General features: G+C 34.3%; 4 protein-coding genes and 1 pseudogene across 4 annotated transcripts in view; 1 reads left to right on the top strand and 4 right to left on the bottom strand.

Moving 5' to 3' along the window:
• Positions 1–1,691: 1,691 nt before the first annotated feature.
• Positions 1,692–4,465, bottom strand: LOC657392 (neutral ceramidase-like). The gene is made up of 12 exons (XM_008200433.3): positions 4,231–4,465; positions 4,036–4,179; positions 3,683–3,987; positions 3,431–3,632; positions 3,168–3,377; positions 2,999–3,118; positions 2,762–2,956; positions 2,484–2,717; positions 2,336–2,431; positions 2,121–2,288; positions 1,963–2,075; positions 1,692–1,911 (listed from the first exon to the last, which is right to left on the bottom strand). Exons 1-12 carry the CDS (start codon positions 4,336–4,338, stop codon positions 1,734–1,736), a joined length of 2,073 nt encoding a protein of 690 aa, XP_008198655.1. The 5' UTR covers positions 4,339–4,465; the 3' UTR covers positions 1,692–1,733.
• Positions 4,466–4,470: 5 nt separating this feature from the next.
• Positions 4,471–7,141, bottom strand: LOC657468 (neutral ceramidase-like). The gene is made up of 13 exons (XM_008200493.3): positions 7,029–7,141; positions 6,835–6,978; positions 6,609–6,785; positions 6,431–6,558; positions 6,186–6,387; positions 5,928–6,137; positions 5,759–5,878; positions 5,519–5,713; positions 5,235–5,468; positions 5,097–5,192; positions 4,879–5,046; positions 4,723–4,835; positions 4,471–4,676 (listed from the first exon to the last, which is right to left on the bottom strand). Exons 2-13 carry the CDS (start codon positions 6,862–6,864, stop codon positions 4,502–4,504), a joined length of 1,848 nt encoding a protein of 615 aa, XP_008198715.3. The 5' UTR covers positions 6,865–6,978; positions 7,029–7,141; the 3' UTR covers positions 4,471–4,501.
• A 45-nt stretch (positions 7,142–7,186) lies between these two features.
• LOC657549 (neutral ceramidase-like) lies at positions 7,187–8,907 on the bottom strand (annotated as a pseudogene).
• An 848-nt stretch (positions 8,908–9,755) lies between these two features.
• LOC657862 (uncharacterized) overlaps positions 9,756–25,337 on the top strand; it is a 22,914-nt gene continuing 7,332 nt past the window's right edge. The window contains exons 1-5 of the mRNA XM_015984024.2: positions 9,756–9,934; positions 22,700–22,889; positions 24,135–24,286; positions 24,335–24,670; positions 24,716–25,116. Coding sequence (XP_015839510.2) covers positions 22,711–22,889; positions 24,135–24,286; positions 24,335–24,670; positions 24,716–25,116 — 1,068 coding nt within the window. The 5' untranslated portion in view covers positions 9,756–9,934; positions 22,700–22,710. The remainder of the gene's footprint in view (positions 9,935–22,699; positions 22,890–24,134; positions 24,287–24,334; positions 24,671–24,715; positions 25,117–25,337) is intronic.
• Positions 15,849–17,679, bottom strand: LOC107398759 (uncharacterized). Its single transcript, XM_015984023.2, has 2 exons — positions 17,165–17,679; positions 15,849–17,113 (listed from the first exon to the last, which is right to left on the bottom strand). Exons 1-2 carry the CDS (start codon positions 17,643–17,645, stop codon positions 16,839–16,841), a joined length of 756 nt encoding a protein of 251 aa, XP_015839509.2. The 5' UTR covers positions 17,646–17,679; the 3' UTR covers positions 15,849–16,838.

Genomic DNA, 25,337 nt, shown 5'->3' with positions numbered 1-25,337 from the left:
TAATTTTAAACAAACACATTGTTTTCGACCGTTCTGCGCAATTTGTTTAACTAACTGCACAAATAAATTTTTTACATACCTACATACAAAATTACAAACATAAATTGTTTAGATGCGCATTTATTTATTTTTAACGCGATAAACTAATCAATTACATTCAAATGTTTGTGTGTAATAAACTAGTAAACCAATAACTAGTCATTTTCTGCTTTCAGAAACAGTCCTCTTTTTTGGAAAAATAAACCAAATTTGAATCGAGATTTCCGGCGTTCTTAAAAGTCTCATCGGAAGTGTGTCTTGTTTTTTGGTGATTTTTAGGTTTATTTTAAAAGTAATTTTGAAAAATTTACGTGTTTATGAGAAGGGCGGATCCAGGCGGGGGGCTAGGGGGTCAAAGTTCCATTTTATTCTTTTTATAAATAAAGTAAAAATATAATGTTTTTTTAATAATAACATTAGAAGTTTTTCTAATGCACATTTATAACAATAAATAAAGAAATAAATAATTATTACTTATTAAAACATTGTAGAAAAATTATCGATTTGTAAAAATAAGATTTTTACGTCCAAAAATTTTTATAATATAATTAATAGCCATGTATATTCAAAAATGCACAAAATATAGTTTTTTATTTAAAAACATATAAATTCTCATTTCAATATTTTTTAAACAAAAAATTTTTGGGCTTAGAAAAGAAAGTTATTAAACATTAAATGCTAAGTATAGGTAAAGGATAGGTTTATTAGTATCTGAAAGCTTATAGCAGTAAAATTTTACTTTATTTTATAAAAAAAATAATTTTTATTTTTGGTCGCTTTTAAACTTCATTGGCTCATTGCAGCAGCTGCTTTTGCTACTGTCTTTATGTTGTTTGTTGTTATACGAATAAACTTTTTTATATTTTTACTGTTTTTGTTGTTTTGATTGTTTTTATGTTATTTTTAGTTATGTTTTTTACTTTTTTATTCGACTGTTTTGAAGACAAGGTAATGATAAATTATAATTGCATTAGTTGTGTTTAAAGAAACTGAAACTGCCCAATGCGTCTTTGTAGAGTGTATTTCCAAAGAAAGGTTTCATTTGCAGTTTTATACAATCAGTCGATCTACAAAGAAATTCAAGAAATCTAAGGAGCAACCATTTATCAGACCTTTTTACTTATCAAAAGATTTGGTTCGTAAATAAAATTAAAAGCCATTAACAGTATAATTGACTGTGTCTGTGTTTCTAAAAAATGTAACTATTATCAGACAATTGTTGAATTAAATGTACTAGTATAGTAAACGATATTTGTTTTGGCATTTTCTAGTTTTCGCACAATATATGATGTAACTAATGTCTTACACTAGTTTAAAATTTAAATATATTTTTTTAATTTTTAGGTAATTTTGAGTTTTTTAATTATCGGTGGCATCGAATGAACTGAGATAGCAACTTTTCGCATTTTATTGACTCATATCATGAGCTTCTCCGAAAAATATTTTTCAATGAATGAGTTTCAAAAATAGCAAATTTTGATCGTAATATGTTAAGAATGACTAGGAAAAAAAATTTTAAAAGAAAATTTTTGATCGGGTCTTTGTAATGATTAAAGAAAACACTATAATTTAGTTTATATGTTTAATTATGCAAACTTTTCAGATAGATACATCAAATCTACATTGTCAATGTAACTACTAGGTGTATTTGGTTTTTAAATGTATTTATTATAAAATCTTGATTGTTTGATGTCTCAGGCAATTTTAAATGTACTCGTTATGCCTTCATAAGCGTGAATCTCTCCAGATTTTTCTTTATAATGTCCATTATGTCTTATTCGGTACTGCCCTGGTACCACATCTTGACCAATATCCCATTCAATGGTAACCTCAGACTCTCCCGTTAATACGTTTGTCCTCTTCCAATGAAACCTAAAATTTGTAAATCATGTTTTAGTACCACCATAATTCAAAAAGAAGTACCGTGTTTCCCAGTTTGCATCCGAAGCCACAAGAACCCAGTCATCACCTTCCGATTTTTCCACACTAATATATGTCCCACCGTGGAGAACATCATGCCGAGGGTTGCCACTCACCTGGAGAATCATCTAGACAAAGTACTAGTGTTGGTACTAACTTACAAATTTTACTGAAACAGTGTCTCCGATTGAAACGGATTCGGGTGGTTGTTGGAGACAGTCGCCAAAATTTTGGCCTTGTGCAATTCCATCAACTGAAGGTGGTGAAACTAAAGTGATCAACTGGGAGGAGAAATCTGGAGGAGTTGGTCCTGAATCTAGAGTTTCTCCCTGATGAACAACAATTAAAAATTTGACCTGTCTGTAAAATTGCTCACCTTCATTAAAGCTGTGGCCAGTTGTTTGAATTTATTTATGTAGAGGTTTAGGGTTTGTGGACCATAAATGGTGGAACCACCTTCGTACCGTTGCAACTATTTTTCGCTGTGTTGGTAAAATTATCAAAAAATGGTACAAATGACTCACTTGGTACTCCTCCGGAGTCGCAATATAGTTAGTATAGACGTTACTAAGACCTGTGATAATTGGTCGAGTGTTTTCGGAACCACCATTACTAATTATCGTTTCTTTGACTGCGTCTCTTAATCTCCGACCTGACATTGTGGTAAACTCTCCAGGAACAGCAATTAGCGCAACTTCTCCAACAGTAACAATTTGAGTTGTAACAATTCTGGGTTGCCAAGGGTATGGAAAATCGACCTGAGAGTACCTTTAGTACCAAATTAGTCAAAAACCAAACTTACGCCTCCAGTATTAATCAGAATGGGTTTAGGAGCGTGACAAGCAATCTCATCTTCAGTTGGTGGAAAAACAAAATCTCTAACAGCGTCCCAGAAGGGATTATCAGTGGTGGTACCTTGGGCAAAATCGAATTCTCCGGGACCATCAGTGGTACCACCGGCAAAACTGTAACCCATAGCTGGGAGACAACCCCGGATCTAAAACTTACAATAAATTTTGACCAAAACAAGTTGACTCACTTCTTGTTGCGTCCCATTAGCCAAAGTAATTGTAGCTTTTTCATTTGGCATATCGACATATTGATGAATGAATTTAACAGGTCCAGTGACTTCAAAAGTGTCTTCTTGATGGAACAACTCCTAATTTAAAAAATCAATAATTCGCTCTAAGTTATATAAAAACACTTGCTTTCGCTTTATTGAAAAGTTTTCCAGCGATGATTTGTGTGCTCTCAGCCATGTTATTCCCAGGCCCTGAAGCGATACACGTTTGAGCGTTGCCATTACAAGTGCTTGTAATAAAATCGCATTCTTCGCCTGTGTCGATACAAATCGGGCCTTTAGTGTTTGGGGAAACATCCCCTAAGTTGGTGGAAGCAAAAGCTCCAACAAATGATCCCTAAATGTTCATGTTAATTATGATTACGGACGGGATAATGATGTAATTAATACTTTTCCCGGAAGGGTGCCGTTATTGACATGGTCTTCGAGTAAAAGCGAGGCATATCCGACGTTATCAGACGTGAGCAAGCAGTTTGTATTGTTCATGGATGTCGGATGGACGGCGAACCAATTGATTACACCGATCGGTTGCGTGTCAGATGAACGAACGAATTTTAGCTGAACCATTTCTTTATCAACATTGTACTCATACCTGGGAAAAATATCAATAAAAAAATCGCCCACAATTTAGTAAATTGTTACTTTGCGCGCTCCTCTTCAGGATTATATAAATACGAAGCTGGACTTCGATTAATATTTGCATCCAGGAGAATTCCACTCGATAAAAATATCTTAGCTTCGACCATGTTTTCGTGAGCGTTTGTTATAGCTTGAGTGATTCCCTCAACAAGTGTGTCGAAGCTCTCCTGAACAAAACCCAAAACTGGGATATCCAACATCAAATCCATAAACCAACCGCCAGGGGTCGAGTGGGTGTGAGTACCACTTATTATCAAATTTTGCTCAGTGTACGTATCATTATAAAGTTCAGCCAGATTTTTTAAAACCTTTGACACAATTTTTTTTTAATTGGAAAATCATTGATTTTTTGTTACCTGTCTCCGTACTGAATGTGCCATTGCAAGAGCATCTACAGTCACAAAAGCGGCTCGACTTGTCCCATCATCAATAATATAAGCTCTTGCAAATTGTCGTAAATGTAGCCCACAACCCACTTGACTTAATTTAGCATAGCCCATCTAAATTTTACTGTTTCATAATGTTTTTATGAAAAATGATTCGCTACTTACAAAGATTATCTCAGCTGGAGGTCCTGTACAATCCGCTCGTCCAATCCCAACCTGATAATCGGCTGAAACATAGCAGAAAAACGTTAACAAAGCTAAAATTTTAATCATGTTGGGGCCACTTTTCAATGTGATTTTGAGGCCACTTTTGCCCACTATATAAGATTCTAGTAATCTTGGATTAACCCCGTAGCAAAGTTTAGCTGTGTAATCTGATAAACCAGTAAAGGATTAAAACAAATCTTTGAGTAAAGAACGGATTAGCTAGTTTATTTTAGTTTACAATAAAAGTTTTAGTTGCTCCGTGATATGGTGTAATTTTTCCTAAAATATTTTTGTAGTGTCCCTTGTGCCCAATTCGGTACTTCCCACGTTCAGTACCGTCCTTAATACTCCACTCAATAGTTGCCGTATTTTGTTTTGTGAGCTTATTTCTCTCCCAGTGGTACCTAAAATTGGGCAATTGCTACATTTTCCAATTTTTTTGCAATATACTTTGTCTCCCAGTTCGCATCAGTGAGTACCACCGTCCAATCCTTGCCAATTAATTTTTTCACTGTAAGAAAAGTAACACCACGTAACGAATCATGTCTAGGGTTACCAGCAACCTAAACCAAATTTCAGTAAAGTATCAATGTTTCGTTTTTTTACAAATTTGGCAACAACAGTGTCCCCAATTGAAGCACTTCGAGGTGGTTCCTGGACACAATCCCCAAATTTTTTGAACAAGGGACTCAAATCAAAAGAGGCAGAGGGTAACCAAGTCACTTGTTTTGCTAAAAGTTCAGTTGGGGAAGGACCCGGGTTTAATTTTTCGTTCTACAATTTTTGTTCCAAAATTTTGGTACTTAAGGAAACAGTCGTACGACCTTCATTAACGCTTCCACTAGTTGCTTGTATTTATTTATGTAAAGATCGAGAGTGCGTGGTCCAAAGATGGTCGAGGCACCTTCATACCTTTGCAGCTGAATTTGCATAAAATAATAAATAATTCAAAAATTGCTCACTTGGTACTCTTCCCATGTGGCTATGTAGCTTGAATAAAGATTGCTATGTCCTGTGATAATTGGTGTCGTTTTTTCTGACCCTGAATTATTAATTATGATTTTTTTGACCGCTTCTCGTAGTCTTCTTCCGGCCATTGTTGTGAATTCTCCCGGTACTGCTATAAGTACCACTTCTCCAATTGTAACTATTTGTGTTGGTACTATTTTAGGTTGCCAATCGTACGGAAGACTAGCCTATAATTACGTAAATAGTACCCCATTTTTCAATTATAGGGTTGTAGTACCCGTCCTGTATTAAGCATAATGGGCTTAGGGTCATGACAGGAAACATCGTCTTTCGTCGGTACTGACACAAAGTCTCTCACAAAATTCCAAAACGGGTTACTGGTCTGTGTCGCTTGACTAAACAATGAATCACCAGGACCATCAGTGGTACCAGCACCAAAAGCGTACCCAACTGCTGGGAGACAACCTTGAACCTAACACAAACTACTAATCAATAAAAAAAAGTTAATTTTTGATACCTCCAGCTGAGTACCATTCTCTAGTTCGATTACTGCTTTCTCATCAGGCATGTGAACAAATTGATGAATAAATTTAACTGAACCAGAAATTTCAAAACCATTTTTGTCCTCAAATAATTCCTACAATTTTGATTACAATCTGCATAGCTAAAAAATTTTTAAAACGTACTAAAGCTTTATCGTAAAGCTTTTCACCAATAATTTTGGTACTTTCAAACATTGTTTCGCCAGGACCTGACGCAATACAAACTTTGGAATTACCGTTACATGTACTTGAAACAAAGTCACATGCTTCGCCTGTATCTACACAGATCGGTCCTTTAGTGTTTGGGGAAACATCTCCGAGGTTTGTTGAGGCGAAAGCTCCAACAAAAGATCCCTAAATTGTGGTTTTGTTTTTTCGCTATTTATAATTTACACTAAGTACCTTTCCTATCAATTTTCCCTTATTGAAGTAATTTTCAAGTAAAATTGAAGCGTAACCAACGTTATCAGAACTAACAAAACAATTCGAATTATTCATGGAGGTTCCATGAACGGCAAACCAGTTAATGATTCCGATAGGTTTATTGCTCGAAGTCGCGATAAATTTTAATTGTACCATTTCTTTGTCAACATTGTAGTCGTATCTGGAAACCCACTTAACGTAAATGCTTAAGGAACGTTACGTACTTTGCACGCTCTTCTTCAGGATTCAGGAGATACGAGGCCGGGCTGCGGTTTATGTTTGCGTTAAGTAGTACTCCGGAAGTGAGAAAAATTTTTGCTTTGTTGATGTTATTGTGCGCATTAATGACAGACTAGATTTTAATTATGGTTATTAGTAAATTAACCTTGTCTGAAGGTTTACCTGGGTAATACCATCAACAAGGTTGTTGAAACTTTCTTCAACAAAACCTAAATTTGGTATGTCGTACAAAAGGTACGTTAACCAGCCACCTGGAGTAGAATGAGAGTGAGTACCGCTTATTATTACATTCTCTTCAGTGTAAGTGTTCCCATATTTGGTGGACAAATTGTTTAAAACCTTGAAGTCATCACTTAATCAAAGAGTTTTTAGTCGGGCTTAAAGTTACTTGTTTTTTGACTTCTATTCCTGTTGTCATTGCGTCTACTGTGACAAATACAACACGACTTTGGCCATCGTCTATAATATACGCACGGGAAAACTGTCTCAAATGGATACCGCAACCAATCTGAGACAATTTTGCGTACCCTCCCTATAAGGTTTATTTTTTTGCATTGATTTACACGTAATCATAAGACTTACAAAAGTTACTTCAGTTGGTGGACCTGTACAGTCAGCAATTCCCACCCCAATATCATAATCGCACCGAATGTGTGAAAAGATTTGCGAAAATATAAATATAATAAGTGTTGATTTCGACATTATAAGGTAGACTAAAACACGTATCGCTTCTGTTGAATACATTTTATTTTTAATGAAAGTGTAAGTGCTTAAAAATACAAATTACAAATTTAAATTTGCCTTGCATTTTACAAAATAAATTGGAATACGTCACGCGATATCAAATGTTTGTTTTGCTCTTTCATACGCATGAATTTCTCCAAAACTATCTTTATAATGACCGTTGTGTCTTATACGGTACTGCTCTGGTACCACATCTTGACCTATATTCCATTTGATGGTAACTTCAGATGCTCCCGTTAATACGTTTGTTCTTTCCCAATAAAATCTTAAATTTGTGAATTAAGTTCTGGTACTACCATAATTCGAAGAGAAGTACCGTGTTTCCCAGTTTGCATCCATAGTTACAAGAACCCAATCATCACCTTCCAATCCATGCCGAGGGTTGCCACTCACCTGGAGAATCATCTAGACAAAGTACTAATGTTGGTACTAACTTACAGATTTTACTGAAACAGTGTCTCCGATTGAAACGGATTCGGGTGGTTGTTGGAGACAGTCGCCAAAATGTTGGCCTTGTGCAATTCCATCAACTGAAGGTGGTGAAACTAAAGTGATCAACTGGGAGAAGAAATCTGGAGGAGTTGGTCCTAGATCTAGACTGTCTCCCTGATGAACAACAATTCAAAATTTTACCTGACTGTAAAATTGCTCACCTTCATTAAAGCTGTGGCCAGTTGTTTAAATTTATTTATGTAGAGGTTTAGGGTTTGTGGACCATAAATGGTAGTACCACCTTCGTACCGTTGCAACTATTTTTTTTGTGTTGATAAAATAATCAAAAAATAGTACAAATGACTCACTTGGTACTCCTCCGGAGTCGCAATATAGTTAGTATAGACGTTACTAAGACCTGTAATAATTGGTCGAGTGTTTTCGGAACTACCATTACTAATTATTGTTTCTTTGACTGCGTCTCTCAGCCTCCGACCTGACATTGTGGTAAACTCTCCAGGAACAGCAATTAGCGCAACTTCTCCAACAGTAACAATTTGAGTTGTTACAATTCTGGGTTGCCAAGGGTATGGAAAATCAACCTGAGAGTACCTTTAGTACCAAATTAGTCAAAAACCAAACTTACGCCTCCAGTATTAATCAGAATGGGTTTAGGAGCGTGACAAGCAATCTCATCTTCAGTTGGTGGAAAAACAAAATCTCTAACAGCGTCTCAGAAGGGATTATCAGTGGTGGTACCTTGCGCAAAATCGAATTCTCCGGGACCATCAGTGGTATCACCGGCAAAACTGTAACCCATGGCTGGGGGACAACCTCGGATCTAAAATTTACAATAAATTTTGACCAAAACAAGTTGACTCACTTCTTGTTGCGTCCCATTAGCCAAAGTAATTGTAGCTTTTTCATTCAGCATATCTACATATTGATGAATGAATTTGACAGGTCCAGTGACTTCAAAAGTGTCTTCTTGATGGAACAACTCCTAATTTAAAAAATCAATAATTCGCTCTAAGTTATATAAAAACACTTGGTTTCGCTTTATTGAAAAGTTTTCCAGCAATAATTTGCGTGCTTTCGATCATGTTATTTCCAGGGCCAGAGGCAATGCAAGTTTTAGCGTTACCATTGCACGTACTTGTCACAAAATCGCAATCTTGCTTGTGTCGATACAAATCGGGTCTTTAGTATTTGGCGAAACATCTCCCAAGTTTGTGGAAGCAAAAGCTCCAACAAATAGACCCTAAAATTCTATTACACTAAACTCATTATGTACGAAACTTTGCATTACTTTTCCAGGAAAAGAGTCATTATTAACGTGCCCTTCTAACTGAATTGAGGCGTATCCTACATTGTCAGAAGTCACTAAACAGTTGGCATTGTTCATAGAAGTTGGATGCAAGGCAAACCAGTTTAGTGCACCAATTGGTTGATTGTCGGAGGAGTGAACGAATTTCAATTGAACCATTTTTTTATCTACATTGTACTCGTATCTACATATACCAAAAATAAAAAAAATATATTTGCGAGAAAACATCAAGTGAATTTTTTTTTATTTTTATTTTTTTTGAAAAAAAAAGGTCACAAAAACCGAAATTATATACAATTTTAATTTTGTCATTTTGAGAACAAGTCCAATTTTGAGAAGTCTTATTTATAAATATTGTACAAAGCCGTGGGTAAATAGATAACAATAGATTCGTCTATTTATGTAATTGGATTAAGATAGAATGCAAGTTTGTTTACAAAATTTCTAAAGATTAAGTTATTAAGTAAGTTTTGATTGATTGGATTGGATGACTTTGCTTCTTCTTGTATTGTGTATTGGGCCCTCTGATATCATATTAATCCTTTGAATAACTTTATCAAAGCTTTTTCCTCCTGAAGTGAACAAAAAATCGACCCAATTCAATCTCCTGGCCCAACATCAATAGCCATTTTTTGTACATCAAGTTGCCTATCGCCATTTCGTGTCCCAGCCGCCATCTTGTGCAAGAACGTTTCGTACACGATAGCGTCATCTACACTCACTATCTCCAGTTTGAACTTCTTTCCACCAGATGCCACTCCTATCACTTTTGAGTCTCCTCCCCTTCCAGAACTTCGCCAGATGGCCACACCTCCACCATAACATAAACAATCGGTATTTCGGAACACATGTTTAAGTGGAAAGAAGTAATGACACATGCTGATATAAATCGTTATTTCTTCTTGTCGGTCAGTTGCATTCTGCCGGCAAAAAGTGCGTGATCGTGTTTGAAGTAGAAGTGATGGTCTTTGATTGATTATTGACTGTGAGTATAGAAAGGGGAGGCGCTTGGGGTGAAAGGGGGTACAAATGGCATGTGTACTGAGATCGGTCTTAATTGGACCAAGTGATTTGATTGGGGTAATCGAAGATTACCAATTACTCGAGTGATCTATTTTTAGACGCATTACAATTTCTCTCAATTTATTTCTGTTTGTGAGTTGGATGGAATCTGGCGGTTGTTAAAGCGTTATTTTTAATTGATAACGCAGCTTCTGAGTATGTCACACGAGTACGTGATGAGGACTTCCTTCTGGACTGATAAAGTGCTATCGCAGGCTTCATGCGGTTTAATAATTATAATTAAACAAACCGAATTGCTAATGGATACATTTATCAATTCATTTAACAAATAAATAAGTCGTAACAGTAATTTTACGACTTGTCTCGATGCAATAAAATTTCTATTGTTTGTTATTGCTTCTTATCTTCTTAATTATTTGTGATTTTTATGCATTTGTGACTTCAATGTTTACGTTTTTCTATTATTTCTAGTCTAGGAAAGGTGCGAAAATTTGGTTCATTGATTATTGACGCCTCAGTTCATTACTCTCACGTTTAATTTCGCTGTAAATTGAAATTGGGCGAAGTAATGGATTTGGAAACTGTTTTTGTTACATGGACTACCGGGAAAGTAAAAATAATTGTTATAATTGTTGCAAAGTCATTGCCAAAAATCAATAGAAAGCGATTTTGGTGTAAAATTGCGTTTTTTTAACTTCCTACTAATTATCCCAAATTTTATTGTTGGCTAAGTATCGTTCGAATATCTTTTAAGTTGTTGTTTTTATACCTACGGGGTGAGTCTGCTAAATGTATATATTTTCACTATACCTCAAAAATAATTCTCAAAAACTAATATTCTCACAAAATTTTTCGTTTGCTATCAAAAACTTTATATTTTTTTATACATGTGATTTTTTTCAGAACTTGTCTACATTTCTTTTTCTTTAATTATTGTTATTATTAATTAATTAATTAGTTATTATATTATATATATATATATATATATATATATATATATATATATTACGAAAAAATTACAATAATATTAATTAATATTTATTTATTATATATTAATATTAATTTTAAATCAATATATAGGTATTAAGTTGCTGCAAAAATTATTATTATTATTATTATTATTATTATTATTATTATTATGGACCCTTAAGTTAAGTAATTAAGTAAAAAAAATTAGGTAATTTATTATCTTTTGCCGCCCGAGGTTAAAAAATGTACCTAGTTTTAGGTACCCAAGTTTTTTTAGCATACATTTAAGAAATATTAACGTTTTTGTTAAAAATATAATACTTAGTATAATTTAACTCTACTAATTATTACAAATTTCACAAGTAATTTGTTTGTTTTTTTTAATGCAGCTAATAATGCACACTGATTTGTTCCCCTCTTTACAAATGGTTTTTGTTTTTTTCTTTCATTGTCTTTTCTCTTCTTATTTTTCTTTTCTTTCTTTCTTTCTTTCTTTCTTTCTTTCTTTCTTTCTTGGGCATAGGAAACGTTGCAGCGCATATTTAATAACAACTATTCAATTACAATTATAATTATAGAAACACACGCATAATAATAAGGCTTTATAAAATTTTATTGAGTATTTTATAATCTGAGCTATCAAATGCTACAATGAAGCAGTTCTTCATCAGATAAACTACAAACCACTCTAAATCTCACAGAAAAAACTTAAAACACTAGAATAATGTACCACTTTTGTAAACTGTTTAACAAAAAATTTAGAATATATTTGACAATAAATATTGCAAATAAAAAAAACAACTATAAAAATAAAACTTTGTAGATATCAAAAGACAAATACCTAGAAGGAACAGTCGCAAAAAATATTTTAAACTAAGTTTTTCAGAGAAATGTAACGCTGTTGGCGAAGTTTTAAAAAAATGATGAAAACAACTTTATTAGACAATAAATATTGGAAATAAAAATAAACAATTATAAAACTTAAACTTTGTAGATATCAAGAGACAAATACCTAGAAGGAAAAGTCGCAAAAAATATTTTAAGCTAAGTTTTTCAGAGAAATGTAACGCTGTTGGCGAAGGATTAAAAAAATGATAAAAACAACTTTATTAGACAATAAATATTGCAAATAAAATTAAACAATAATAAAAATAAAACTTTATAGATATCAAGAGACAAATACCTAGAAGGAAAAGTCGCAAAAAATATTTTAAGCTAAGTTTTTCAGGGAAATGTAACGCTGTTGGCGAAGGTTTAAAAAATTATAAAAGCAACTTTATTAGACAATAAATATCGCAAATAAAAATAAACAATTGTAAAATAAAACTCTATAGATATCAATAGACAAATACCTAGAAGGAAAAGTCGCAAAGAATATTTTAAGCTATGTTTTTCAGAGAAATATAACGCTGTTGGCGAAGGTTTTTAAAAAAAATTATAAAACAACTTTTAAGCATCGTTCTTAGCATTGATATAATTTTCATATCATTAATTTTATACTGCTATTCTTAATTTTAATAAACTAATAGGCCCGTCCCGCAATTTTTTTAGCTGCATTTTTGGAAAATTGATAAAAAATTAGGTTACCCATATATTTTTATTTTAATAGATTTTCACTATTAAGGCCAAAAAAAGCAACTTTTGATTGAGTGACGTAGTAGGCCGAGCCACTCCCATTTCAAAGCGCGCATGCGCATTCACTGTCAACGCACACTACTATTTCTGTATTTCTTATGTTATTTATGCTATGTTTGCTTATTTTCATCACATAATTTCTTATACACACCACTAAAAAAAAACACGCTAAATGTTAAATAAACATGAACATAATCTATTGATGTGCACTTGTTTTTGCACTTGCATCTAGGATGCGCGTTACTTTGTTACGTCAGGTTAGTGAACCAATCAAAAAGCTAGTGGGCGGTTCTCGACCTGTGACGTCTTAAATTTAATTTTTTAAGTTTTAACAAAATCTACGATTTGCGGGACGAGCCCATTTTAATTAAGGATAAAAAAAAATAAATAAGCTGAAATGCAATCACTGCAGTAATTATTCCACGACACACAAAGAGCTCTTTATTCCTACCGGCAAAATACACACATTAACATGACATCATCTTTAATATTTTTTAATTCTACATTACACACCAAGGTAAACACAGCTTTACTCAATCCGTTGTTTGAAAATCCTCTCAGGTGGCTTCAGCAACAGTACCACAAACATGACTTTATTTTTGACCTTCTGCACAACTCCAACTTTTTCCAATTGTAAAAACACAAACTCTAGACATAGAGCAATCAAACCAAGGGCATATCCTCCAAACAAAACCCTGAAACTTTCCTCGAAATGTGCCAATTTCAAAACTACCAACTTCTCCTCTTCTTTTGGAAGAATCTCCCTTCGGATATTCCTCCTCTGGATTTCCTTAAACCACTTGACTACGAAACCCCGCTCTACGATTTCCTGTCCCCAGAAGGCCAAAGCCTCATTAAAGGGCGTTTCCCTATTGATGTGGAAAGCCACCAAGAAGGTGAGATAATCCGTCCCGACCCTTAAAGGGTACAGGAGGGACTCCTCTGAAGGGTGCGATTCCAGAATCGAGCTGAAAGTAAGAGTTCCGTTTTGTTTGGTCAAAGCTGTGCGGTTCATGAGATAAGTCTGCGTGTGGTTTGTGATGTAAAGGCGTGTTTTGGCGGTTGCTTTGTAGCGAGCTGTGACGTAGAGTAGCAGAAAGAGGCGTTCACAGCGCCAGTCGGTAAAAATAACGACTTTGACCGCAGCTGCAGCTGCTATTGTGTTAAGTTTGACGTCGTACGAGCTCTGAGTGAAGATATTGCTCAAATTGCCGAGATAAATCGAGTCCATGCTGAGGCAAAACAAAAAGAAAAACGAGACCAAAATGCGGAAAGACAGCCAGTGGGGAAGGCGCGAAATGCCACCACCGATGCAAATCTTACAAACATCGAACATAGAATTGAAGAAAGTCGCGTTTTTGAAGTCCTCACACAGCGCAAAGAGATAGAAAACGAGGATCATGACGGCAATTCCAGTGAAGATTTTCTTCCAAAGTTCTAAATTAAAAACCACGAAAAGTTTGCGGTACGACTTCAGTTTTTTGGGTTTGGGGATCACCATGAAGATGTGTTCGGCGTAAATGACAGGCCCATAGTCAAAAGGGTTGGTTTTGGTGTCGTTTAGGCCCAACTGACCAATCGCCACATCAATTAGATTTTTTTCCAAGTCGTTGGAAATGCCATGGATTGAACCATTGTTCAAAAATTCGGTTTGGTACCGTGATGTGTTCCGATATTCCACTTGAAACCCACTAACTTGTGATATCAAATTAACCAAGGAGACCATCGTGCCAGGCCTTTGTGGGTGCGTTATGTTGATAACATACGGAGGTGTTTCGATAAAACCAACTTTAAGACTGCAGTTTTTTTCGAACTGTTTTTTCCCCTTAAAAATGTCAAAAGGGTAGAGGCAATTGCCCGACTTGATTAATTTTAAAGGGGTGCATGATTTTGTGTCATGGGGGTAGAAAATTTCACCCCCATGTACCACCAAAAACTTTCTAATTCGATTTTCTCCCACTACTTGTAAAATTTTAGTGGTATTTTCAGCAACGAAAATGTACTTTCCCTTAGGATCAAACTTTCGATTAGTTGTGAATTGGTCTCCGTAAAGTAAAAAATTTCTAGTTTGAATATTATTAGCAAAATTGTAAAAATCCACAATTGTGACCGGTATGTCAGGTGTATAGAAAATATCTGTAAAATTGTCAGCAGCCAATACCAGGTTTGTTTCGGCTGAGAAATCTTTTTCGATTATTGTTTTCACACAAGTGGTATTTTTTTGTAAAGTTAGGAGCGACAAAATCGGGGTTAGAATTGCGTACATTGTTCAAGACGTTTTGGAGGGAAATGAAGTGATATTGGAATGGACTGAATGATTTATTTATTGTGCCCTAATGTTGGTATAAGTGTTCCTCCTGAGGCGTGTAATGGATTAAAGGCGAGATTAAGCCATTACTTGGGATAATTTAAGGTCGTTTTATTTAATTTCAACGGAACGGTAATTTGTGTTTAATTTTTTAATGCTGTAATAATTGAATTATTGTGTGTTTTTGTTTTTATTTTGTTTAATTTTTTGTGTACCTATTGTTTCTCAGGTTTTAAAATGGAAACTATTAATTAAATTTTAAAGTTGCGTGTGACTTAAATTAAAAAGAGACTGAAGATACGAATATATTAATAAGTTTTTTCTTTTGTGTCCAATCACAGGCCACGTTGATTCGAAATTTATTTGAAAGCATGATATTTTATTTTATTACAATATTTTGGGGTGAAATGTATGAATTATTAAAGCATCATAAAGACATCGAAATAACTGTTTTATTAATTATTAATTTTTTAACAACTGGTGGAGTACAAATTTTTTTTTGGTAGTTGTATTTTTTTTTTCTTTTTTTATATATATACCCGACCTTTACGTCATTAATGCTTTTATCTTATGCAGAAAAAATAACTTTTCCGAACCAACTAATTTAACTGAAGCAAAAGTTTACAAACAAAAAATGTTTTTATTATACACAGGGTATTGTGAACCAAAGTTATATTTTTTTTAATGGAATTTTTAATTGAAACAAGATTTATGTCTTTGATTTAGATGATTTTGGTGAAAATTCCCGATACAGGTCAATTTTTATTTCTCCTTGCCTACTATTTGGTGCATATGGTTTTTGTTTATCTGTTGTCAGAAATGCACAGCCACCTCTGACTTTTTTTTTCAAATATAATGGTACGTCATGTGACACCTCGTATGAAAGCCCTTTTCGTAAGCTTATCAACGCACTATTTGTTTTTTGAATTTTTTCAAAGCCTACGTGATAAAAAAAATAAAAACCAATTTTATAAGTTGAACATTATTTAATGCAACAATTGTTCAAAATGGGCACCGTTCCTCTCCTGGGAAATAACATTACGATAGTAGCATGAATTTCTAACATTTTGCAACATTTCTTGTGTGATTTTCCTAATTTCAATTTATAAAAATTGGTTTTCATTTTTTTATCGCGTAGGCTTTGAAAATATTCAGAAAACAAAGAGTGACATACAGTTTCATTTGAAAAAAAAAAGGTTAGAGGTGGCTGTGCATTTTTGAAAACAGATAAACAAAAACCGCATGCACCAAATGATGTGCAAAAAAATCAAAAATCGACATGTTTCTGGAATTTTTACAAAAATTACAAAAATAATTATATAAGCTTTCTTCTAATGATATGCAGTTTGCTTAGTAAAATATGAATATCAAAAACATGCTGAAAAATTTTCAAACTCACTTTTCAAACGTCGATTACGTCAAAACTTTTCGAAAAAGTGGAACTATTTTGATGTAAATCTATGTGAAATGATCTGGGGAAGAGACTGGCGTCGAGAAAATCGTCCAATTTTTAATATTTTTCAAGTTATAAATTTTTATTTAATTTAAAGTTTTTTATTTTTTTTATTTATTTTTATTATTAATTTTTGATGAGTGAAATTCATTTATTTAAGTAATACTTAGATTATGGGTCACTTTACGATGATTTGCGAGTGGGAGTGAGCTTTTTCCCTTTGTTATTTATGCTATCACGACTAAAAATTTAGTCATAAATGTGTAAACAAATAGTATTAGGGTATAAGAAAGTTATACGGCACAATAAAAGAACTATTTGAGGTACTCATTCGCCATCGTTCGGTCGTGCTTTAAACAGTACCGACTATTAAACGCTACTAACAAATTAGTTTAATAAATAATTATAAATTATAGAGAAAAAAGTTATAATTATGTAATAGTTTTTGAGATGCAGCAAAATATATTTTTAGCAGACCTACCTTGCCTTTATTATCCTAAATTACGCAATCCGTTCTTTGAAAACTTTCTCCGGTGGCTTTAAAAGCCCCACCAGAAACACAATATTATTTGTAACAGCTTGTACAACTCCAGTCTTTTCCAACTTCAAGAACACAAACTCCAAAAAAAGTGCAATCACACCAAGAGCGTACCCTCCCAGCAGAACCCGGAAACTTTCTTCAAAATGTGCCAACTTCAAAACCACCATTTTCTTCTCTTCTTCTGGCAGAATCTCCGGTCTAATATTACTCCTCCTTATATCATTGAACCATTTAACTAGAAACCCCCTCTCCATGATTTCTTGCCCCCAAAACGCCAACGCCTCACCAAACGGAATGTTCTTATTCATGTAAAAAGCCACCAAGAAGGTGAGGTAATCCGTAACGACCCTAAAATGGAACAGGAGCGACTCCTCCGAAGGGTACGCCTCGAGCACGCTCTTGAAGAGGAAAGTACCGTTTTGTTTGGTCAAAGCTGTGTGGTTCATGAGATAAGTTTGCGAGTGATTTGTGACAAAAAGACGAGCTTTGGCGGCGGCTTTGTACCGCGAAGTGACGTAAACTAGGAGTAGATGTCTTTCGGAAAGCCAGTCGACGTAAAGCACGATTTTGACAGCGCCAGCTGTCGCCCAGTTATTGACTTTGACGTCGTACGAGCTCTGGGCGAAAATATTACTCAAATTGCCGAGATAAATCGAGTCCAAACTTAGACAAAACAGGAGGAAAAAAGACAACAAAATGCGGAAGGACAGCCAATGGGGGAGCTTTGAGACGCCACCCCCTGTACAAATCATGAAAACATCGAACATTGAATTGAAGAAAGTTGCTCGTTTGTGGTCTTCACACAGGGCGAAGACGTAGAAGATGAGGACCATGATGGCAATTCCAACGAAAATCCTCTTCCACAGTTCGAGATTGAACACAACGAAGAGCTTTCGGTACGACTTCAGTTTTTTGGGCTTGGGGGCCACCAAGTGGAGACAGTCGCTGTAAATCACAGGCCCGTAGTCGAAAGGGTTCGTCTTGGTGTCGTTCAGAGCCAACTGGCCAATCGCCAGGCCAATGGTACTCTCCTCCAAGTCGTGTGAAATTTTGTGAATGGTACCGTTGGTCAAAAGCTCGTGTTGGTACCGTTCCGAGTTTTGGTGGTACTCCAGTTGAAAACCACTCTTTTTTGATATTAAATTCACCAAAGAAACCATTATTCCCGGCCTTTGGGGGTGCGTAACGTTGATAACGTACGGCGGGGTTTCGATATAACCCACTTTGAGGCGACAATCCCCAGCAAAAAATTTCTTCGGCTTGAAAATGTCTCGAGGGTAGTTGCAGTTTTTAGACGCGACTAATTTAAAGGTGGTGCATGATTTCGTGTTCTGGGGGTAGAAAATGCGCCCAGTTTGTACCACCAAAAATTTTTTGAGTTGATTTTCTGCTACCAGTTTAAGGATTTTTGATTTGTTCTCTGTCACGAAAACGTACCTCGCTTTGGGATCAAGTTTTTGGTCAATTTCTGGGTTTCCATAAACCAGGAAGTTTTTACTACCGAAGGTTTCAAACTTGGTAAAAGTGACTGGTACTTTTGGAACATAAATGTCTCTAGAATTATCGGACAGTACGACCAGATTTTTTATTTTGGAAAAATCGTTTTCTATGATTTTTCTGATGCAGGTGTTATTTTTTTGCAAAGTTAGGAAAGCCAGAATTGGGCTTAATATTGTGTACATTGTTTCAAAAGATGGGGGAAATAAATTTGTACGTTTCTGGTTTGATTTATTATGTTTGAATGCATTTCAACCATTTCTCTTGAGAATAGTAATGGATTGAGGAATAATTTCGGTATCTTCTTAATTTAATTTGTTTATTTTTTACTAATTTGTTGTAGTGTAATATTTTAGATATTATTTTATTATTAGATATTTTAGATTTTTTAGATACAGTAACAATAAATTGGTCATAATTCCCTTGTGGGAGTTTTAGGAGGGAATTATGAAGCCTTAATTTTCTTCAATCAATTCTCTCATTCGTTCTATAAGACTTAATTGTAGCACTCATTTTATTGGAGCACTCCTGCGTCGTGCTCTAAAATCATTCATGTCATAATAGAACGTCTTACAAAACTCGTATAATAATATATTATTATCTATCACGGGCGTTAATAACAATCATTAAGACCCTTATAATTCCTCTGGCATATAAAAAATATATAAAATGGAAAAACAATGTTTTTCTATCAGAGGAGAATTTGGTATTTTAATATTTTAAAAAGCTTTGGTAACAGTGCTCAATTTAAGAAAGTAATTCTGTAATGCCGTATTGTTATACCTTATGACCGTACTCACAGCTTTAGGGGGTGCTTAGCCACATAGGATTGCATTGTCACGCAGATTACGTAAGCATGCAAAATTTCAATTCATTGGGACAACGAGAACTCTTTCAAATTTGTCTCCAAAAATATGAAACAGACATACAGGCAACAAAGCAAGTTAAGTAAAAGCTTTCAATTAATGATAAGAAAAATACAATTTCTGATGTGTTTTCACTCTTATCACCATTTGGTTAGCACATTTTTTATTTTTGCGTGTTTATTTTGGTTTTTGGCTTTCTCCTTTATTAGCAACACCACGACAAAACCTTTGAACTTTCTCCTTTTGTGTTATTAAAATTTGCATTTGGTAAATTATTATTAGTAAACAGTCATAAATAAAAGTTACTTCAGACGGAAATATAGCGATTGTGGTCTAAGTTATTGCATGATTGTTTCAACAATACAAGGAAGTAAAGACGATTCAAACGACCTTATTATCGGAGATATTAATCTTCGATCTTATTGCAAGAGTAAACGTCGACAACGTAAAAATGATTAGAATCAAAGCTTTTCCAGAGTTTTAATTTGATCGGCAATATTTGCCGGGAATGCGAGGTTCCCACACCTATTATGTCATTAAATCTGCATGTGAAAGTGTTCTTGAAGATTTTCACGGCTTCTTCCCGGATTCACGTTCACTTTTTCGCCGTTTCGTTCCAATCAGCAGTTGCACAACGAATTACATCTCGTGATTTATTAAATTTCTTGAACTTTGACTTGGGCGATTTTGGTGAAAATTCACGAAACAGGTCAATTTTTATTTTTCCACGCCCACTAGTTGGCGCGTATGGTTTTTGTTTATCTCCTGTCAGAAATGCACAGCCACCTCTAACTTTTTTTTTCAAATATAATGGTACGTCAAGTGACACCTTGTATGAAAGCCCTTTTCGCAAGCATTACAACGCACTATTTGTTTTTTTAATTTTTTCAAAGCCTACGTGATAAAAAATAAAAACCAATTTCATAAGTTGAACATTATTTAATGCAACAATTGTTCAAAATGGCCACCGTTCCTCTCCTGGGAAATAACATAACGACAGTAGCATGAATTTCTAACATTTTGCAACATTTCCAGTGTGATTTGCCTAATTTCAACTTATAAAAATAGGTTTTCATTTTTTTATCGCGTGGGCTTTGAAAATATTCAGAAAACAAAGAGTGCGTTGTATTTCTTGCAAAGTGCTCTTTCACATGAGGTGACACTTGAGATACAGTTACATTTGAAAAAAAAAGTTGAGGTGGCTGTGCATTTTCGAAAACAGAAAAACAAAAATCGACCTGTTTCAAAATTTTTACAAAAATTGCTTATATCCAAGTTATGAATTTGATTCCAGTTAAAAATTCCACACTGTAAGTTGCTTAAGCTCATCAGCGAGTAACAAAACCACCGTTTGCACCAAAATTAATTAAATCAAGGTTCGCTGATTTCTGTAATTAATTATGCTCCGATAAAATCGCATTATTTCACCAAATCAACAATTGGCCATTAACCTGTAATTCCGTAACGCCTCAATTGTCGTGTCAAGTTCAATGTTAAATATCGCATTTCCATTTTGAATTGTTTGAATGCATAAACATGTCACTATTATTACCTGTGAGGTAATTTATTGCCCGAAATTTGCATAAAAGTGGGCATCCCTTGGGAATATCTTTGTTGCTTGAGTAAGAGTAATTGTTTGTGAGTGTGCAATGGAAACTTAGCGCAAATAACATTTAGATGGTATATTACATCATTTAGAATAATTTTTATGGCATTAAATAGCGGTTGGTGAGACAATAAGATGAGGTTTTATGTAATCGGCTGTTGCTGATTCGGTACAAGGATTAGAAATTTGCCAAGAAAAAGTCGCAGGTTCAAGTGAGGCAAAAACAATTTTATTTGCTTTTGAGGAGGCTGCCTAGGTAATTACGGTGTTAGATGATTGAGTTGTTGCGAAATAGACAGTTTTGCAAATGCTGAAGTTGCTAGAATAAACATTAAATAAATTACACGCCAGCAGCTTCTTCTGTAATCTGTGCGGTTAAGAAAAGTGTCCAAAACGAATTAGATGATTAGTTGTATTTATTTATTCACTATTATTGTCTATATTTTGTAATACAAGGTGAGTTTGCTAAATATTTTTTTTTCTCACAACTGACTGATTTTTACATTTACATTTACATTCTAGCTTCACTAGAATGCCTATTTTAATATTTTTTGCTTGAAAAAGGAATAATTATATTTCGGGGTTTATACACTGTGGAATTTTTAACTGGAATATTTTATATTTATATTTATATTTATAATTATATTTATATTTATATTTATATTTATATTTATATTTATATTTATATTTATATTTATATTTATATTTATATTTATATTTATATTTATATTTATATTAAAAAACCAGGAATAAAATTTATAACTTGGATATAGGCAATTTTTGTAAAAAATCGAGACAGGTCAGTTTTTGATTTTCTTTGCACAGCATTTGGTTCATGCGGTTTTTCTTAATATGTTTTGAAAAATGCACAGCCACCTCCTACCTTTGACTTTTTTTTTCATCTGTAACGGCATGTCAAGTGTCTCATGTGAAAGAGAACTTTGCAAAGAATACGACGCACTCTTTGTTTTTTGAATATTTTCAAAGCCTACGTGATAAAAAAATGAAAACCAATTTTTATAAGTTGAAATTAGGAAAATCACACTAGAAATGTTGCAAAATGTTAAAAATTCATGCTATTATCGTTATGTTATTTCCCAGGAGAGGAACGGTGCCCATTTTGAACAATGGTTGCATTAAATAATGTTCAACTTTTATTTTTTTATCACGTAGGCTTTGAAAAAATTCAAAAAACAAATAGTGCGTTGTATTGCTTGCGAAAAGGGCTTTGATACGAAGTGCACTTGACGTACCTTTACATTTGAAAAAAAAATTTAGAGGTGGCTGTGCATTTCTGACAACAGATAAACAAAAACCATATGCACCAAATAGTAGGCAAGGAAAAATAAAAATTGACCTGTTTCTGGAATTTTCACCAAAATTGCCTAAAAAAAGTTATGAATTTTATTCCAGTTAAAAATTCCCGCTGTATGAAAGCTCTTGTGTTTGTTTTTGTCTTTATTTACATATTTTTTGTTTACGAACATGTTTACATGTTGTTAAGTTCTGCTTAGATGCCCCGTTTTGAAACAGTATTTTATTCGTTCCAGTGCACTCTGATAAGATTCAGAATTCTGCGACCTTGCATAATCATATTCTGATGAGCACGTTCCGCCTCGAGCTACAATCACTCTTTACGCGAGATAAACTTTGATAAAACCTTACAAAACATCCAATTCATAATTAAACTTGCTAAAATCTCTCTTCTCACAAGGTTAATACCTCTATCTGATCAATCAACACATCACTGCTTACCCACTTAACGTAACAACCTTACATAAACACGACAAATTGCAATTTTATTCACGATTTGCAATTTTACAGTCGTGATTTTGTTCAATTTTTTTTCCAGGCGAACACAAAATGGCAAATTCTTTGTTGTTGCAAGCGGGTTTATTGATTTGCTCGATTTGTGCAGTTAGGAGTGAGGTTTTCACTGCACTTGCTGATTTAGAGGATCTACTAGAGACCGAAGCGCTACTAATCAACACTCTCGAAAATTATATTAAAGCGGAAGAAGAAAAATTAGGGTATTTGAAGAGGTTAGTGACAAAAAATAACACAGTTTGCAAAGAAATCCTCCTTTAAATAAAATCAGTACGAAGATGAAAATTTAATCTAGAGGCTGTTTCGTCCAAACCGCACATTAAAAGATTTAGAAGTATTTTTTTAAGAGAAATATGTTTTACTGCGTTTTTAGATAACTCGAGTTACTTTTTCATCAGCTTTCTCTATACTTGAATTTTGCCGTTTTCGAAATATTTTGGGTTTTTTGAATTTTTTTGGATTTACACCTTTTAGTTAAAAAATCGGTAATTCTCAGTTTTAGAAATCGTATGTGGATAATCAAAATAGCAAGCCTGCAGTGTGTTCAAAATTGGTTTCAAACTACAAAATGTAAACGTTATTTTTTTTGAGTTATGGGTTTTTAAAGTCCAGTAAACTTAATCTTAAAAATTTAGGGTTTAATTAACTTTTTTAGACATTTGAAAATACCAAAGAAAAGATCTCTAAACCTTCTGTTTCAAATAAACCAAAAAGGATTATAAAATTTTTAAAAACGGCAGAGTTATCGATTTTTAAAGTCAAAGATACAAAACCAAAAATTTTCAAAAAATCCTAAATATTTCGAAAACGACAAAATTCAGGTATCGGAAAAGGTGATAAAAACTTCCTTAAAGTAATTCGAGTAATCCAAAAAATGCAGTAAAAACACAGATACAAAACCAAAAATTTTCAAAAAATTCTAAATTTCGGTATAACCGGAAGCGCCACCATCTTGAAAATATTTTCGTTGATCAGGACCTAACGGATTATGGTTGTTTACAAATTTTCGATGACTAAAGTTATTAGAACTCCCAATACTAACACTAAAGTGGGTTTAGAAGGAACAGCCTGTATATCTATCTACTCTCAGTCTTTTGTTATCACGAATAGGTTTTCATTTTTTTTAAATTTTTCAAAATTATTTTTGTTTTTTTTGTGTTTATTACATTTACGCTACTTTAATCCATTTACATCGTATATGTACAGTCACGACCAAAAAGAATGACACTCTTACAAACCGGCCAAAAGTGCGACTTAAAATTAAACTTTACTATCCATCTAGCAAACGTACACATTAAACGTATCAAATCAAAAAGAATTGTGCCTGCGCTTTTAGGGGTGTCATTCTTTTCGACCGTGATTGTACGTCAGCGATTTGAAAAATCCACGCAAATAAGACATAATAAGGAGGAGGAAATAAGTTTTTTGCAGACCAGTGTAATCGAAACAACCTTTTCCAGATATGCGGCAATTTACAAAAATCAGCACGACAAAGCGTCAGAAAACGTGCAAGTGTACGTCGCCAATCCGATTAATGCTTACACTCTTGTTAAAAGACTGACAGCGGATTGGCGAGAAGTGGAAAATTTGATCAACAGTGATCTGAGTTTAGGTAATTTGTTGAGGATAATTCTAGGGGGGTTAATAATGTTTTTTGAAGATTGTTTAGCGAATATAACTCATATTAAGGAAACTATGAAATTTCCGACTGACGAAGACCTTAACGGGGCTGCCGTAGCCTTGACTCGCCTCCAGGACACCTACAGACTTGACACCTCGTCGTTGGCTCGCGGCGAACTAAACGGAGTGAAATACAGCTCCGAACTGAGCGCTGCTGATTGTTTCGAATTAGGCAGACAATCCTACAACAATGAGGATTATTATCACACCCAATTGTGGATGCGAGAAGCCGACGCTCGGCTCAAGCGAGAGGCTAATGAAACGGTAGACAGGAGCGATATATTGGAATACTTGGCTTTTTCGACGTACAAACAAGGTTTGTTTGCGAAATAATTGAGAGCTTGCTTTGACTTCGTTCCAGGTAACATCCCTCTAGCACTGGATCTCACAAACAAACTCCTCGAAATACTCCCAAGTCATCCACGCGCACTTGGAAACAAGATCTACTACGAGGATGAGTTACAGAAATCCGTAAATACGAAGAAAAAGGGAGATGATGGAGGGGAGCCTGAAGGGGAATCTAAACCATACGTTGATCCTTACGGACGGGAGTTTTACGAACAGTTGTGTCGGGGGGAAATTTCCCTCCCGGTGGAGAAAGCCTCCAAACTGAAGTGTTTTTACCTCAGTAGGAACCAGCCGTTCCTTAAAATTGCTCCCTTCAAAGTTGAAGAAGCTCACCACAGGCCTGATATTTTCATTTTTCGGGATGTGTTGGCCGATAGCGAGATTGCAACGATCAAACGAATGGCACAACCTAGGGTATGTTGTATGTAATACTTAAGGCTAGGTTAAATATATTCGTCTTGTGGTGTTTTTAATGTAAAAGAATTGTCGCTATAATTAAGTCATTTGAAAAAATATCAACGTGGTTTCAAAACTCAATGTATTTTAGAAATGATATCTACAAAATGGCTTTTAAAAAATTTTGTACTTAATAAATTATGGCCACTTAAATAAACACGTTTTCGGACTAAAACACC

Source organism: Tribolium castaneum, chromosome 7, assembly GCF_031307605.1.
Source record: "Tribolium castaneum strain GA2 chromosome 7, icTriCast1.1, whole genome shotgun sequence".
In the NCBI taxonomy this organism is placed as follows: Eukaryota; Metazoa; Arthropoda; class Insecta; order Coleoptera; family Tenebrionidae; genus Tribolium; species Tribolium castaneum.
The sequence above is the reverse complement of the archived record's forward strand: the minus strand, read 5'-3'. Positions and strand labels throughout refer to the sequence as shown.